Source organism: Tachysurus vachellii, chromosome 26, assembly GCF_030014155.1.
Source record: "Tachysurus vachellii isolate PV-2020 chromosome 26, HZAU_Pvac_v1, whole genome shotgun sequence".
NCBI lineage: Eukaryota > Metazoa > Chordata > Actinopteri > Siluriformes > Bagridae > Tachysurus > Tachysurus vachellii.
Window position 1 is genome coordinate 12,056,099 of NC_083485.1, and position 17,644 is coordinate 12,073,742.

At 36.4% G+C, this 17,644-nt stretch overlaps 2 protein-coding genes and 1 long non-coding RNA gene across 4 annotated transcripts; 1 reads left to right on the top strand and 2 right to left on the bottom strand.

Annotated features, from left to right (window-relative positions):
• Positions 1 to 574: 574 nt before the first annotated feature.
• Positions 575 to 12,361, bottom strand: smyd1a (SET and MYND domain containing 1a). Of its 2 annotated transcripts, XM_060863524.1 has the most exons (10): positions 12,064 to 12,360; positions 8,324 to 8,500; positions 7,109 to 7,322; positions 6,841 to 6,971; positions 5,542 to 5,580; positions 4,903 to 5,098; positions 3,929 to 4,021; positions 2,236 to 2,399; positions 1,979 to 2,147; positions 575 to 932 (listed from the first exon to the last, which is right to left on the bottom strand). In XM_060863524.1, exons 1-10 carry the CDS (start codon positions 12,198 to 12,200, stop codon positions 807 to 809), a joined length of 1,446 nt encoding a protein of 481 aa, XP_060719507.1. In that variant the 5' UTR covers positions 12,201 to 12,360; the 3' UTR covers positions 575 to 806. The 2 variants fall into 2 exon arrangements, with proteins under 2 accessions (XP_060719507.1, XP_060719508.1); XM_060863525.1 differs by lacking the exon at positions 5,542 to 5,580 and having other exon boundaries at positions 12,064 to 12,361.
• LOC132841252 (uncharacterized) lies at positions 8,509 to 12,128 on the top strand. Its single transcript, XR_009647888.1, has 3 exons — positions 8,509 to 8,520; positions 8,639 to 8,677; positions 12,030 to 12,128. It is a non-coding gene; the product is annotated as an uncharacterized LOC132841252 (long non-coding RNA).
• Positions 12,362 to 14,366: 2,005 nt separating the features above from the next.
• spra (sepiapterin reductase a) lies at positions 14,367 to 17,201 on the bottom strand. The gene is made up of 3 exons (XM_060862795.1): positions 16,804 to 17,201; positions 15,956 to 16,246; positions 14,367 to 15,609 (listed from the first exon to the last, which is right to left on the bottom strand). The coding sequence occupies exons 1-3, from the start codon at positions 17,138 to 17,140 to the stop codon at positions 15,419 to 15,421; spliced, it is 819 nt and encodes a 272-aa protein (XP_060718778.1). The 5' UTR covers positions 17,141 to 17,201; the 3' UTR covers positions 14,367 to 15,418.
• Between the last annotated feature and the right edge of the window lie 443 nt (positions 17,202 to 17,644).

Here is a 17,644-nt window from a genome sequence, read left to right on the forward strand (position 1 = left end):
ACAGTAAACTCTGTCATTTAAAAATGACATCTAACATATGTAATTATTCCTTTATAATTGATATATATAATAATAATAATAATAATAATAATAATAATAATAATAATATACAATTATTGATATTAAAATATATTATTATAAATTGCATTAAACACTAGTACATTCTTTATAGTTATAATAAAGACTTTAATTAATTAATTATTTTTTAAATTTTTAAATTTTAATTTTTTTATTTATTTATCCAATAGAATAAAAAAATAATTAGTTAAATAAATCTCTAGAAATCCTGTGAAAAGCTTATACAGTACTTAATTTCCTGTGATCTGATAAGAGAAAATACTACTCAATTTTCATTCATTCAGTCATTCATCTTCTACCGCTTATCCAATCTACCTCGGGTCACGGGGAGCCTGTGCCTATCTCAGGCATCATTGGGCATCAAGGCAGGATAACTACTCAATTTTATCATTATTCATTTTTTTCCCTCAGGATTTTATTTTTTACAGTGTAACATGTTTTCTGCGAGTATTGTGGAAACATCTATATATTCTGAAAGTACAAAGAACTACAAACACCTTATTCAATATTTATTGAGCAATTTCCATGTCTTGGAAATTTATTTACACAAACATTTTCCAAATCAGAGAGACATACAGGGAAATTTTTCCTTCCATTTCAACCTTTCTATTAATTTCACATTATTAATTAATAGTTTTGAGGAATTTTCCAGCTCTAGGTTGGAGAAATCCAACACCACGGGTATGGTTTTTTAGATGTGGTTAAATTAGTGACAGGTATTTGAAGCTTTATTTGCTCTTGACTAGTCTAGTGGTCATATGTTTATTGCTGAGAGCCTCCTCACGCATGCTGTGGTAGGCATGTTCGTTCTTCTTAAACATGCGCAGCTCCTGCTCTGTCTGTGTGCGCATAGCCTGGGGAAAGACAGACTTCACACATCAGACATTCTCATCCTATAGTCAAGCGTTGTTTTATACATGGCAAATTCAATATCCTGTTCTCATGCATGAGTTACGTGGTCAGGAAATCTAAAATATCTTTAGAACTAACACTGTTGCCTCTTGGGATTGATGTTCATTTCATAAAACATTTTTATTTTTAAAGACAGAACATTTGATTGCAAAAATGTGCACACATCTAGGACTAATTGGCAAAATCAATTCAATGTGATATGAATATTCTCTAAAAAAAAAAGATAATTCTTTGCGCTTATATGTCCTTATTTCTGTAAACTGTATGTAACCTTTTCTGAAACTTTTTCTGTGAGTTTCTTTGTATTTTTGTATAATTGTCTCTACATGTTTCATCTATGTTTTATGTTCAGCATATCTGGATCTGGATTTCTATGTAAATCTTAAAAATATCATACAATTTATTTATTTTACTTTCTGTAACAATTTCTTCAGTTTTATGAAATAAAAAAAAAATTTTTTTTTAATAATATTATGCTTTTTTGGCCATTCTCTCCCTAATATATACAATACATGCAGTAAATAATATAATCATAATTCATTCATTCATTCATCTTCTACCGCTTATCCGAACTACCTCGGGTCACGGGGAGCCTGTGCCTATCTCAGGCGTCATCGGGCATCAAGGCAGGATACACCCTGGACGGAGTGCCAACCCATCGCAGGGCACACACACACTCTCATTCACTCACGCACTCACACACTAGGGACAATTTTCCAGAGATGCCAATCAACCTACCATGCATGTCTTTGGACCGGGGGAGGAAACCGGAGTACCCTAATCATAATTCAGCCATTATGTTATTTGCCAATTTTTAACATTTCCCAATTGTAAAAACAACAAACTACACTTCAGCCTTAACCTTTATATTAACATTAAGAGATTATTTGTTATTTCTCCACACCATTGATAGACACATATGCCTCTCTAGTGTTAAAACTATACCTGTGTAGTTGTGTAAGCGTGTGTCAGATGATTAATGTATTACCTCTAAGTCCTTTGTAATTGGGTGATGGGGTCCATGTGTGACCATGAGGACCGCGTAAGCTTTACAGATCTGGCCGTGAGCAGCTTCGATCAGCCCTGCGTGCCACTGTGTCACACCTGCCCTCATGGTGGCCATGCCAAGCTGAGCATTGTTTGGGTGATAAAGCTTCCTGATGGACGGCAGGGAACAAGTATGTACACATCAAAGATATTAACGAGTGAGATTGTATGAACTCTTCATCAAGTGTGCACTCTTACACATATCCTTCTACCATCCTGCGCGCGTATTCAGCGGCCTCCTTGAAGGAGTGCTGGTACGACAGGACCTCGCTGATCACCTTCAACACATGCAGAAGGTAGAGGTGCGTGTCAGCCAGCACTGGTTCCTGCTTCTCCAAACATTCATGGCAGAGTTTTACGACCTAGAAAATGACAGAAATGAAGCTTTAATATGTGTCGCATGCTTCATAAGGCATGTGTGTGGCAGTTAGGAAAAACAGTTATATGTCAGGGGTTTGAAAGTTGAATTCAGCCAAAACACATCCAATCAATGAATATTAAATTAAGAACAGCTGCATTTTGTCACCTGAGATTTGTCACCTGAAATTTCCCATTCACATGAGAGCTCTGCTCCATCATACAACACCTACAGACTGAGCAGGGTCTCAGGTAACATGAATGCTTGCACAGAGACACTTAGGCCACGTTCACACTGCAAGTCTTAATGCTCAATTCGGATATTTTGCTCAGATCTGATTTATTTATTTTTTTTCTGTTCACATTACCTTTTAAAATGTGGCCTACTGTATATCAGATACCAGTGTGAATTGTTTGCTGTTTCGAACTGACCCACATGCGCAAACGAACAATAACAATGACGTCACACGCAGCACGCCGTTGTGCTATAGTTGGCGAGGTTATGGAGGCATTTTCGCTTTTCTTTCTAAATGTTTGTGTAATGGCAGCACAGAGACGCAGTGTTTTGAAAATTTTCGGATGTCGAGGGCATCTTTTGATTATTTGATCCATTTTGTAGGCGTAGTCACGTTTGTGTGCGTACTCGCCGGCGCATAATTGTGACGAATGTCGATGTAGATTGACGTAAAAGTCGCATCAAATCCGCCTCGGTTGTTCACACTGCGGCCACGTTGGAAAAAATCAGATTTGGGTCTGATTCAGGACCACATATGGGAGTGGTCTGAATCTGATTTTAAAAAATCAGATCTGGGCTAGATTTGAGTGTTCACACTACTCCTGAAGAAGTCTGACCTGGTCACTTGACCCCAAAAAAGATATGGGCCACTTTTACCTGCAGTGTGAACGTGGCCTTTAAGTCAGTCAGCTGTAATCTTTTTAAACTACTGCTCTTGCTCATCTCAGCGTAGAGTAACCCTCTCAACGACAAGCTACCTAACCTATTTCACATCCATGAGCTCACAGTTATCCATCTTTAGCTAGAGTTGCTGTGATTGAAAGGCAAGAGAGAGCGAGAGAGAGAGCGAGAGAGAGAGCGAGAGAGAGAGCGAGAGAGAGAGCGAGAGAGAGAGAGAGAGAGAGAGAGAGAGAGAGAGAGAGAGAGAGAGAGAGAGAGAGAGAGAGAGAGAATTACACTCCTCCTAACAAGTGAGCCATTTTTGCTCCCAGTAACAGACAGCTGTTACATCATGGGATGAAAATTTTTCAATGCAAATTTCTTCTTTTTTATTTTTAAGGGATCCAGACTGTAAAATGCAAGAATTTGAATTCTGTTCAAAATTTGTCACACACACTCTAACCAACTATACAAGATTATGATTAATGAATTCTTAAATTTGTTTTTTTCTCAATTAACTTCTCTTAACACTGACATGGAATAATTACTGATAAATAAACGATGCAACATACAATTTTACAATCTATCAGCGGTATAGTGTACAGCGGTATAGCGTATAGCATTTTGCTTTGATATTACCTTATGAAAATCTCCCACCATTCGAGCTTCTTCAATTTTAGCCAAAGCCTCCACGCTGAAGTCTGTGACCTCTTTCACCAGCTCAGCTGAAGGCTGAGGATTCAGTAGAGAAACTGAGATGAAAACCACATCCCAAACATCATCAGACATCTTCAGTAAAACATTAACATGCTGTTTGACGTCGTCTTCTTTTTAACCAAATCATGGTACTGATGCGGTCTTAATTTTTAAAAGTTTTTAAAGGTTTTAAAGAAAATATTTTATTTATTACTTTATTATTTAGTCATTTATAAAATGACTGAATGTCCTGCTATAGAAAAATAATCATTGACAGCATGGTGTGATGGAGAAGTTGATTGATTTCAAAGAACAGTAAGTCATAAGGGTTTTTATTAATCTAATATTAGAGCAACCTGCCAACACTTTAATCTAAAGAACATCATTTTAAAGAAGATGCTTTTTATCCATTTCTAGTTACATTTACAGGATATTTTACATTGAAGTCAATCTCAAGGCAGGACTACTATGCAATTACATGTATTACAATGAGTCCATCATGGGTGAGAGAGAAGATTGCGTGCGTTTACAAAATAATGGCAAACATATAGAGCATGTGTTGAAAATGAAGTTACATTTGGCTAAAATGTGTTCACTTTCTTTATGTATGGAGACTTTCAAGACACCCAGAAGTTCACTTACATGTGAACCCATGACTGTTGACACTGGAGACTCCTTCAATATGATGTTAAATAAACACTACCTTAAAGTTTCACCTTACCGATGATCATGTATTTTTTTATTTAATACCCACATATTAAAAAAAATCTATTGTTTATTAGACTAAGATTTTGTAGTGTTTTCTGTCTTTTAAACTGCAGACAGAAGAAACTGCTGAGCAATCAGATTCAATAATTCAATCTAAGACACAATACAGATTTTTACCAACATGCCGGCATAGATATTTATGACCCCACCTTTTTGCCATCGGTTTCTTTCACCTCCATCATTAGGTCATCCTTGATGCCCTTGCTGCAGTGTTCACATTTGCAGTCAAAGTAATACTGCTTCTTCAGCAGCTTCTGACGATCCTTGGATAAGTTTAAAAAGTCCACATAGCTGACCGTCAACTCTGTACCTTCTGGAATCTTATCTAAGGCACGCAGCTCAATCCTACCATCAGGACAGAACAGAAACATCATTCGATGAAAGCAGAAGAAGGAAAAAGAATGTTTACAATACACAGAAGAAAATGATTGTCAACTAATACACAATAATGAGAGGTGTTATATGGGGATGTTGAAAAAACCCATAAAATAATGATCCATGCTTCTGATACATACAAATCTATTCAATCTCTATGCATATTTCTAAAAGAGGCTATTGCAATGAATTTAATGCAAACACCAAAAGTAAGTGAATTAATATAAATGCTTATTTTAATTCATACCAGCCACTCAAATTAGTAGCGTTAACACCACTGCAAAGATTAAATGTCATAAAAGTCAAAAACAGATCAAGTTAAACAGTCTCAGGGAGGAATTGAATGACATAGAAAGGATGCACTAAGTTCATCAAGTCAAAGATTAAAATGCAGTTACACTCCACTGGCCTACCTCCTTTGTGAGTGAAAAGCTGAATCCAGAGCTGTCTGACTGGAAGAGAAGGCAATAGGCCGGATCACAGACGACTACAGAGCAACATTATTTAAACATCATTTCACTACATTAAGCTACATTTCTCATGTCTCTACTGAAAAAGCCCCACCAGGAACTGAAAGCTGTGTCTTGTTGTTCTGTTTGTTACATTTATATATTTATAAGCCTTAAACTAAGGGGGCACGGTGGCTTATTGGTTAGCACGTTCGCCTCACACCTCCAGGGTTGGGGGTTCGATTCCCGTCTCCGCCTTGTGTGTGTGGAGTTTGCATGTTCTCAGTGGTTTCCTCTGGGTACTCCGGTTTCCTTCCCCGGTCCAAAGACATGCATGGTAGGTTGATTGGCATCTCTGGTAAAATTGTCCGCAGTGTGTGATTGCGTGAGTGAATGAGAGTATGTGTGTGTGTATGTGTTGCCCTGTGATGGGTTGGCACTCGGTCGAGGGTGTATCCTGCCTTGATGCCCGATGATGCCTTAGATAGGCACAGGCTCCCCGTGACCCGAGAATTGTTTGGATAAGTGGTAGAAAATGAATGAATGAATGAAGCCTTAAACTAGACTGCTTTTCTATTCAACTTCTCAGACATATTCTATCAGTATAAACAAATGAATGATTTAATCCAGAGTGATTGGTTTTAACCAGAATCAGGACACTGTTGGCTTTCAGTGGGAGATGTTTGTTTTTTTTTTCCTCTGTTGGATAACCTTACAGAGAATGGTAGTGGTTGATGATAATGCTTTCAAATTTTAGATGATTATGAAGAAGAAGAAGGGCTTGCCACATCTCAGAGAGCAGAAATGGGTTTGATACAACCATTTATTTGAAGATAGTGTAATAAAAAAATAACTTATCTATGAAAATATTCTTTTATTCTATTGCACCTAGTAGGCTAGGTAAACATGGACACAACAATACAGGCACAATTTCCTATGAGACAATCTATAATACTTGTTTTTTTAAATAACTTTCCATTTTCTCCCTTCGGCTGCTCCATGTTCAGGGTCACCACAACGGATCACATGACGATTTGGCACAGGTCTTACGCCGGATGCCCTTCCTGATGCAACCCTCCCATTTTTATTCAGGCTCGGGACCGGAACTGAGAATGAACTCTTCAGTGGCTTGGTTATCGTCCTGCCTGGGAATCAAACCCGGGCCGTGACAACAAGGGTGCATGATCCTGCCGATGGACCACCTAGGGGCTATTTGTTTTTTTTTAATAACAATACTACAAAAGTCTTGTCAGGTCTTCTCACCTGCCATGATTGAGAATGACTGTACAGTTGGGCCAGCAGTCATGGTTGACCAGGCAGAGGTTGGGAAAGAGGCCCACGCCGACTGCCTGGAGCCCACGCTGGTCACTCAGAGTGAAGGCATTGCAGTTGATCTGAAAAGGAAATACAGAGGTGAAGCAATACAAATGTGCAGGAAAAACCTTCCACCAACCTTATGTTTTCTACTATACGTTGTGTGTTATGTTGTTTAATTATAGAGTTTGCTGGTGGACAGTGAAGGCGTACCTACCACGCCAAAGATATGTGAGACGTAGTCTGCATTATATTGCCTTCTATTGCCTTGCCAGTACTCCTGGAAATTATTAACATCCACTTTGATCTTTTTAAGGTCCTCTGGGGTCATAGCAGAGAGGTGGTCCTCCAAAAGGTCTAATGTTGTGAGCTGTGTGTCGAAGAATTTTCCTTTGTTTTTGTGCATGCGCCATAGAGCTCGTGCTGCCAGACTGAAAGAAAAACCTGACACTGAAATTTACAACATACAGGAACATGTTCGCATTCTCCAGATGACAATACGCATCCTTACACAGTTATATTTTCAGTAATTTGATGTTTTAAACATAAGCTCACCTTCTAAGCTCTTAATTTCTGAGAGCAATTCATAATGCTCATAATCTTTACTGCTTACCTTACAATGCTAGCTAAGATTTCTCACAGAGAATTACTCATACATATTGGTGCCAAAATTAGTCAGATGGCTAAGAAAAGCTACTCATACAGGATTTCTGAGAGAAAATAATTCATAAATGTCCCCGGTCTTCACTGCTAAGGCTAGAACGTTAAACATGAGCTAACATGTTATGTTTAAAATCTTTACTGCAAATATTAACCAGATAGCTAAGATGAACTGACTGAATTTCTAAAGTAAAGTCATAAATGTTCACAATATTTACTGGTAATGCTAACGCCTAAAAATCTCTGTAACCTCAAATGGGTTAAGGGACAGTTGTATGAAACGTTTATCATCTTTCTTGCTAGAATGTTAGCTAACATAAGCTTATTTGACAGGATTCATTTGTGTAAATGTTCTGACAGGATTTCTGAAGGAAAATCATATTTATAAATGTTCATTTATTGCCAGATTTACCTAGATCATTAACATAAGCCAACCTGAGAGGATTTCTGATGTGATTTTTTTAATCACCTTCAAAAATGTTTAGAATCTTGATGTTAACAACATGGCTAACATGAAATATCTTGAAAGAACTTCACAGACTACTTTAATACAACTATAAAAACTATTCAGAACTGTCCAGATAAATATCATATATGAAATCAAAGACACATTTGTTAGTCCTTCTTCTTTACACCTACTCCTACCCAGAACGTTTTCTAACTTTTCACACAGGCAAATTCCTGTGAATCTGATATCATGAAATGAGTCTCAGATGGATGGATGGATGGCGTATTGGTCTGGAATGAGTCCCAGCATAGAACGTCTACTCACCGCACATTCTCACTGGGTGCTTTGCCACGCTGTCTGATGGCAGCACACTCCTGTTTGTGTTCATCCCAGGCAGCACGCTGGCACGTGCGGTCACAGTAATGTGCAAACTTGCACTGGGCACAGCGGTGAGGATTAGCCTGTCTGCGGAAGCAGCTGTGGCACACATGCATGGACAGACTGCACAACAAACAGGGAAGGTAATAAAATAAATAATCTTTAAATTTAAATTCTAATTTTATTTGTTAAATACACAGACCAATAATAATTTTGCTTTTTTTTTGGCTTTTGACATTTATTCACTGTATTTCAAAACAGATTGGTCAGTCTTTAATCCTACACCCTATATGATCAAAGGTATGTACTCCTAACCATCATATACATATAAATAATGTATACAATTAATAGAACATTAATATTATAATTATTATTATCTATCCTATTAAAATGTATTAAAAAGTTTCCCCTTTGGTCCCGCTTTGATATAATAATAACGTCCACTCTTCAGGGAAGGCTTTCAACAAGATGTTGGCACATGGCTGTAGGGATTTGAGTTCATTCAGCCATGAGAGTGTTACTGAGGTCAGAAAATAAACACTAAATCTTTCTTTTTTCTATGACAGTTAATTCATTTTTCAGTCACAAGTCACAAGTGAGTCACAAGTGTTCTAGAGAGAGAGAAAGTGAGAGAGAGTAAAAAAAATCTTAAATATATTTAAAAACTATTCATGTTGCACATGCAAAGATTTGCCATTTATTTATCCCAGCATGACCTTCCACTGCTGTTTGTCTTTTACTTAAGAATTCATCTGTATACAACTCTCAGGTTTCAGTAAAAATAAACCATCTGTCCTTTCCAATGTTTTTATGGCAATCCACCCATGGTAACAGACAAAGTATTAAAACTCACCCCCTCTAATTCAAATACAAAGACAAATATCCTGTGCACCAGACATACAGACATTTATAGATGGCTTAGGCCCTTTATAAGGGGAATATTGAATTCTGGTCTTATCTAAGGGGATGTAATATCAAATACAAACCCACTAGGGATATTCTGTTCTTATCTTTCATTAATGGCTAAGATCAATCTGGGCTGTATGAGACTGTCACAATGCTGTACTGTATATAAAAAAAGGGATTTTTTTTGGTGTGTATTATGAGCTTTCATTTAAAAGATATGTACCTTAATTTAAAGAAAATAAAACAGATAAATATTGGATGTTTTATGTGATGCCAATTTTTTTTTTTTTAAAAAAAAAAGGATGCTGGGATTTTTTTTTTTTTTTTAGCTAACCTTCATTTTGTACTAAAGTCACTCACAGTGCCCTGCAATCATTCAGCCAAACAATAATGGAAAATAGTTTATGAAGGCTTTAAGTGGAAAGCTCTGTGTGTTAGCTTCTGACATGCATAACCTGACTACTATTCAAACTCTTCTTACTTTTTATGGAGGTGAAACGCTGATCCAGTCACATGAGAGTGAAACCTCTTTCACTCTTTTGCTGTTAAGAACCTTGGACAGTACATGTAAAGCTAAACGCTATCTTCCAGGCTTTGTTTTGAATATTTGCTATATATAAATGCAATTACAAATATTTAGAAAGATATTCTAAATGGAGTGTATAAATCATAAACATAAAAATCAGAAACGTAAATCAGAAGAGTCATCCAACAATTACTATTTGAATGTGCTTCTCTCTAGAAATAGACCTGAGGTACATAGCTATCAAGTCATAGGATCTGAATCATGTGACTCACTTTCTCATAGAGTTTCACCAGAGCAGGAAAATACCAGCAGAACATTGGAGTATAACAAGTGCATTAACAGTGATGGCAGTTTACTTTCTCTTGATGTTCTCCAGTTGTTTCCTGCAAACCCACGCTTATATCTAGCCTCCTCATCATAGTTATATAATCTACTGATATACAAAGAGAAACATATACTGGATTTTTTTAAAAATGTAAATGAAAATGTTATTGATCACAGACAAAATCTTACACAGTACAAAATGCAGTGAAATGCTATTTGTGACTTTATGACTATGTACTTGTACATTGTGTGGACTTTCTATACACTTAATCAAAAAAAAAAAAAGAAACACGTCAATTTTTTCTTTAATGATAGTTCATTACGGACTCTGAGGCTAAAACCAGGATTTATTTTTTTTAAAAACTGAAGCTGAAAACTCTAAAGAATCCTAGAAAACTCTAGGTTTTTCAGCAAAAGTGAGTAAACTAGCCAAACATGCCACATATTATGTTCCTTTCAGCTGACTCGCTAGTTATAATCAAGCTACAACAACAATAACCTTATACTTATATCTAATTAGGCAAATTATTTATGATAACATAAAGCTAGTTATCTGATACATTTCATAACTAGCTAATTTGTGTCTATCTAAACTTCGTATTTACCTAATTGTGTCTAAACTTCATATCTAGCTCATTCGTATCTAGCTAAATGTTACATGGCTTTCTACAATAATTCATTTTAGCAAGTAGTGTACTGATGGAGCAGGTCGAGGCTTAACGCTGACACTCAACTTTTCCTGAAATGAAACATTAGCCATGGTTGACGTCTTTGCAGCTTCATATTCAGGATGCATTGCATTTCTTTGTATTTACAGTATCTCTATGTACTTGACATTTCAAATCTTTAACCATACAGCTATTCAGAATACCTGTAAAATTCTAGTATTTTTTAGCAGTATGGCCTTTTGAGGTCCAAGCTGTGCTCCATCTTTGAAGTTGCTAATCTATACCTACCCTTAAGAGTATCTAAAATATCAAACGGTCAGAAATGTGTCTTGAAAGCAGTGTAGAGCTGACATCAGATGCCTTCTATATTGCTTCGTTAGTCCAAATTTGTTTTTATTAGTAGCACAGCACCTCTCATATTATTAGCTTATTAGTTTTTCATTGCTAATTAGAACATTATAATTCTCTCTTCTCCTCTTTCACATTTATTGCCATGTCAAATACATTCATACAAAAGGGATCATGGTGGAACCCCCAACACTATTTGTACTAACAGAGTTTATTGTTTATGGTTTATGTTAGCATAAAGGTCTTAGATGTATGATTCCTGTATATATATGATATGTATGATGCCTAAGTACTAAGTGCAATTTTCAAAGTTTCTTTAAAGCCCCCGGGTTTAAAGATAATGACATTGTGTATCAGATTTAATGATTGTTAAAGAAAGCCTTTTTATGTGCAATTATTAGTATGTACTGCAAAATATAAAATCTTCAGAATGGAAAATGTTCTGGATAGAAGCAAAAATGTTTAATGTTTTTATTATATGAGGCCATAAATTAACCAAATCAATGGAATTTTTTTAAAGGAACAAAATGACCTTTAAGTGTAGAACCAATAAATAAACAAACAAACAAACAAATAAATATAAGTCGATTAAGTTTATTTTATTCTCTTAAATGTTTTCTAAGAAACGAGTGCAAGAATTATTCAAAATATCAGCATGTCTTCATATTTTAAGTTCTAAGGGGTGGGGCTAGATTGTATAATTTTGAATTGAATCATTTTTTTTGTGACAGGCTAGAATGGAATGAACAGTGTTGAACGGATTTTACATGCCTCCACAAATAAATAATAAATGGGTACAAATTATATACTGTATAATATACAGATAACTTCATTCTAATGATTAGATTTAATTCTTGTGATTCTTATGTCCATTTCCAAGTGTTAGTAACACACAACCCAAACACTGACCCCACCTGTCAAAGACCACGGCAGCGAAGCTAGCCTCTGCAAACACCACCTCACCAACCTTCACCTCCTTGGTGGTACGAAGGCCACGGCCTTTCTCTCCAGCCGCAAACACCTCTACGGTATCCATTTTCTGTAGGGTCATCTGGCAGAAAGAGAAAGGCAGCTGCTGCTTCTGCTGGGAGAGGAACTGCACATGCAGTGCACACTGACTTTTTCTGAAACTTACCTAGCCATCCACTACTCAGCACCTCCCCAAAAATAGACTAACCCTCACACCCTTCTCTCTCTCTCACTCTCTCTCTCACTTTCCCTCTCATTGGGCCTGATGTATGTGTGTGTGTGTGTGTGTGTGTGTGTGGATGCACTGAAAAGGTTGTGGGATTGTGTGTGTGTGTGTGTGTGTGTGTGAGAGAGAAGGTGGATGCACTGCAGAGGTTGTGGGAGTGTGTGTGTTTGTGTGTGTGTGTGGAAGTGTATGGCCTCCCCTTGTTTGGGAGAAATGAGGCTCTGAGAGTATTTTTATCCAGCAGCTGCGTTTGCCTGTCACAGGGGAGATGTATGGGATGGTCTGACTGCTCAAAAGAACCTGCAACTAAACTACTGCAAATCAACTCCTTTCATTACCCTTTTAAATATTAATTTAAAAACACCGTAATATTTGGTTGTTAATGACAGGGATTGCATTTTAAAATTTTAAGCATTTTAAAATTTCTGCTACAGAGGAATAGTTGGTATTTTGGCATGTAATTCAAACTACAGACCTCAGTGTATCTAAACACAACATTGTTCACCTTAGATAGTTTCCAGGTTAACACCATCTTTTCTGCTAGTGTACTAACTGTACAAATTTTCTGTATTCCCATGATTGACATGTAATTGATCACAAAAACACAGAAAATTACACACAGAATTTTGTGCAATACCTGAAAATGTTGCACTTGTACAGTGTATTCACTTAATTATGGCCTAAGACTGTGGCCTTTGAGACTAAAATGGAACATGTTTTTTGTCTCATTCCACCCTGGTGAACACCATTACATACGTTCTTGTTTTGCTTTGTTTTGTCTGTTTTTGTTGTCTCTGAGCTTCAGGAACTGAGACAAGATAACAACTGAAAATGTTTTTTTCTAGAAACTACACCTTTCTGACTTTCCTTCCATATATAACTATTACAGTTAACTATTATTGGTTTTATTTTAAGAAGGCAGTTTATTCCGAGCTCCTGACGAATTTTTGGAAAATGTGTTGTCTCGGCGAACAGCCAGAATCTTCCCGAAACAAAATGTTTATAAAGAGAGTGTGGGATGGGTTGTGTGTTGTGTTTGATGAGATGTTTTCCAGAGCTTGTAGGCTGTAGAGGATCAAATGAGAGAAAAAACAATGTGACAGTAGTTTGGAATATTTCTAGCCAGGATAATGAATCGTTCTTTGATTTGAGGTTGAGTGGAAAAGAGAGAGAGAGAGAGACAGACAGACAGACAGACAGACAGACAGACAGATACTTTATTGATCCCGGAGGTACTTAAAGCTTTTTTTTCAAGATAGGTAAAATCTATATGTAGCCTAAAATATAATGCAACTAATATAAATTATTGAAGAAAAATTGGTGAATACTGTAACAATTACTTGAAAAAGTATCTAGAATGAAATGTTACACAACGCCTCTGAGAAAGATTAGGTCTCTTATTATATTTTTTTTTAAAAAAACAACGTAGGAGGTAAGGTAGAGAAGAATATGCAACTCCACAGAGAGGTGATGCAATTTTTTTTTTCTTTTGGAGATGTACCATGTACAAGGTGTTGTGCTGAACATGTTGTGCAGTCAATATCACATATATCCGGGACACTGCCCTTCCAGACCACCAAAGGGCAACCCCGCACATTTGGAGTAAACTCTTCATTGGTTTCATCTTCCCTGTTCAGTTGTTCACCTATTCTGTATTCAGTCATTAGTCACTTAGGTAATTACTTTACTGCTTTAAGCTCCTTTTTGTATTACATTTGTTATCTAGCTTCTAGTTTTTGCCGTGACTCATTGTGATATAGTTCTTGAACATTGCTGTAATCTAGTAGTTGTTTCTGCTTTCTTTGGCCACTGTTCCTGTTTATTCATCATTGCAAATAAAAAACAAATACTGTACTTGTACCTTTGCCTTCATCCCTGATTCAGAAAAGTCAAATTGTAATGTATCCTGACCAGGATGTGAGTAATTTGGTCTGTGGAGAAATACTTGGACTATATTGTTTATGTAAATGAAAAAAACTTAATTAAATTTGGAAGAACTACATGAAAATAATATCACGTGAGTAAATGAAGGCACCTTTATTTCATTTCAGGACATTGCAAGCCACAAAATCAGACTAATACAACACTAAATTACAGAAGACTCTTACATCAGCTACAGATTAGATGAATTATATCGACAGAATTAGGAATGCTAATGCCAGTTTAAGTCTGGTTAGAGATGCAATGATACCACAATTTTGCAGTGGGACTATCCAGTTGCTTTTTACTTGGTTAGCTAACTAAGTTGACCAACAAATGACCAAACCTAACAGTAACTATTACATCATGTATATTTACACAAGGTGCTTTGAATCTAACTGAATAACTGATGTATTATATTGTGTAAGTAAACCAGCAGAAAATTTTGCCACTGAGAGATCTTACATGAATGTAGTGAGCTAGCTAACATTAGGCTAAGTAACTGTGTTAGCCTATATGCAGATAATGTATGTTTGTGTTTACTGTTTGTAATGTTGTGGAGAAAAATATAATTTAACTGCATGACAATAAATCTGAAAGAAACTATTCTGTAGTTAGAATCAGTTGGTGAGTCGACAGAACGAGTCAGCTTATATTAGCAAGCTAACTAACTATTCAGGCTAATTACTGTATTCTGTGAAGCCAGGTTTGCTAGCAATAAGAGAATAAGCTAGCTTCCCAGCATATTTATAACAACAGATAGAAATATAATTCATATTTAATAAAGTATGATATGTTTGATATTTTAATAAAGAGATAATTGTCTCTGGAGTGGAAGTTCTTCTAAAGTTTGTTTATTCTGTGGCTGTTTTGGGCTAAGATACTGTTCAAATTATTTTTCAGTCATACATGACCAGGGTCGTATAGGAAACTGAAATTACTATTAAAATCTGTCAAAAAAAAAAGGTACATAATGTATGGCCTTTGGATCGTATGATACTAAAAGTAAAGTTAATGGCTGATGAAGGATGTCATTTTGAGGTAATGGCAAGATCATCTCCATAAATAAAGCAAACTTAAATGCTGATACTGTAACAGCTTCTGAATCGGTCTGTGGTATTACTGCATCTCTGAGAAATCTTCCAGTAACAAATTTACAAATCGTAAAAGTCCAGATGCGCTCCAGATTCATAATTATCCTTCAACAGGACCTTTATCAGCTTCCCCACAGACTCTTCGCAGGTCAGCAGGCGGCCCTCAGAGTGCATTGCTGTGATAGACGTCCTAATACACTCGTCTGCTGTGTTAGACCGGGCGTGGATTTGCATATCTGTGTCCAGAGGGCCTGAGAAATTAATGAGATTAACACAGGTACCGTAAGCAGTGCACTGCTGGACCTAGGAGGCATGTGGTATGCATGTGAGTTGCACTGATACCGATATCTAATGATTTAAGATGGCTGATACTGATAGTTTCGTAGTTCTGCTTTTTCATATCTTGTTTCAAATTACTGGTTATTAATTACACAAAAGAAACATAAATAATAACTTAATTCTCATGTCATATTTACTTTAACATTCTTAACTCAGGTATTGTACCTGTCACTGAAAGTAGCTGGACATTGACAAATTGTAGTTAAATACTTGGCTGCACTACCGAGATGATAGGATGTCTAGTGTGTGCTTGTTTACCTGGAGCATAGCTGAGAACTCTGAGCTCAGACTCTTCCTTGGCCAGCACACGGAACATCATTTCCCGTGCTGCTTTACCCATGCAGTAAAGCACCCAGGAGGGAAACGGCTGCAGAGCACACAGAGAGCTCACGTTCACCACACAGCGACGCAAATGCATGTCAGCTGGAAACAACTGCAGGATCCTGGCAGTCAAACACAATGCTGAGCTCACGTTCATCGACAGATAATCGTTAACTTCTTCCATGTCGGTGAAGCTTTGAGCATAGCGTGAAACATCACCAAGTGAAGCTTAAAGAAAAGAAAACACATCGACATAATTATTTTGACCTGAATTCTTGATGAAAAGCAAGACAAACCAACATTTCAGGGCATTTGAAGTTTTTCTCATGGTGCCAGATTTGGAAATTGATGTAAATCTAATTCAAATAATAAACAAGCTAAATAAAATTCTGTTTCAAATATCCATGTGTATGTGAATAATTTTGGGGGTCTGTTTCTTACTTTTTTATACTTCACCCTAACTGCAACATTTCAATTAAAATTTCAATTTGTTTTATTTTAAAATATTTTTTAATTGTTCAAACCAAACATCTCACTTCGTGACATTTTGAATGTTTATTTCTATCACTAGTTTTTTATTTTTTATTTCTAACACTATTTATTTATTAAATAAGCTATTCTTCTGTATTTTCTTGCTTTATAAAGCTTCAAGTGATGTTTCCATTGGATATAAGTAGCTATAAAATGATAAAAATTAATTCAGTTAACCATAGGCCAGTCTTAAAAACTACAACATCTATAGTTAAACTCATAATGTGTGAGTTTTGTGTTTACAGATTGCTCACCTGCGTTATTAAACAGAAAAAGGGTGTCGATATCAGAGCTTGGTGTCTTTTTTGCTTCTCTTATAACACCTTCTACTCCATCCTTGTGTCCAAGATCTGCAACCACACGATGGATAACCAGGTCCCTTCTCTGCGTAGACAAATCATCCTCCAGTTCTAGCAGCTTATCTCCAGATCTGGCAACCAGGATGAGCACCGAGCCAGGTTTCAGGAGAGTTGATATTTCTTTAGCAAGACATCTTCCGAAGCCTTTAGACGCTCCTGTTATGATGCAAAGAGCCTTGCCGAAGTCTTTGGCCTCTGACGAAGCTTCAGTTGTAGTATTACCAAATTCCATGTTGCCTTTTCCAAGCTGGATCTCACTTGTTGGTTATTTTATCATCAGGTCTGGTACACTTCCGGGATTTGGGCCAATGAGCTTTGCGCTGCACGCCACGCCCCCTTAAGCATCAAATCAGAAAATCAATAATCAATAAAGAATCATTTCTATTCAATAAAGGAATATAAACACTAAAAACCTTATGCTAGTCATGCCATAAATCTGTTACTGAGCTCAGTCATATGCTCTAATCGGATAAGGTTTTCTGGTAAGATTTGCCAAGAATGTCTTAAAATTAATTAAATTAATTAATTTAATTAATTACTTTATTTATATAACACTAATAAATATTAGGTCTAGTGCTGTATAAAATGGTATACATTATCAGCAGATTATAAAATAAAAATTAAGAGATAAATAAAGAGAAATAAAGAAAAAAGAGCGATAAATAAAGATTAACTTCAAAACTGAGTGAAAATGAAAACTTATTACAAACAGCATAATCTAGTGGACCTTACAATG

What these genes read in the sequence shown, in the direction of transcription:
- smyd1a (XM_060863524.1), bottom strand. Translation starts at nt 12,200, where the DNA reads ATGACCCTACAGAAAATGGATACCGTAGAGGTGTTTGCGGCTGGAGAG. An exon ending in GCTTTTCACTCACAAAGGAG is followed by an intron (nt 5,099 to 5,541) that starts GTAGGCCAGTGG and finishes TCCTGATGGTAG; the next exon opens with GATTGAGCTGCGTGCCTTAG. An exon ending in AGGATGGTAGAAGGATATGT is followed by an intron (nt 2,148 to 2,235) that starts GTAAGAGTGCAC and finishes GCCGTCCATCAG; the next exon opens with GAAGCTTTATCACCCAAACA.
- spra (XM_060862795.1), bottom strand. Translation starts at nt 17,140, where the DNA reads ATGGAATTTGGTAATACTACAACTGAAGCTTCGTCAGAGGCCAAAGAC. An exon ending in TTTTCTGTTTAATAACGCAG is followed by an intron (nt 16,247 to 16,803) that starts GTGAGCAATCTG and finishes CTTTTCTTTAAG; the next exon opens with CTTCACTTGGTGATGTTTCA. An exon ending in AGTTCTCAGCTATGCTCCAG is followed by an intron (nt 15,610 to 15,955) that starts GTAAACAAGCAC and finishes TTAATTTCTCAG; the next exon opens with GCCCTCTGGACACAGATATG.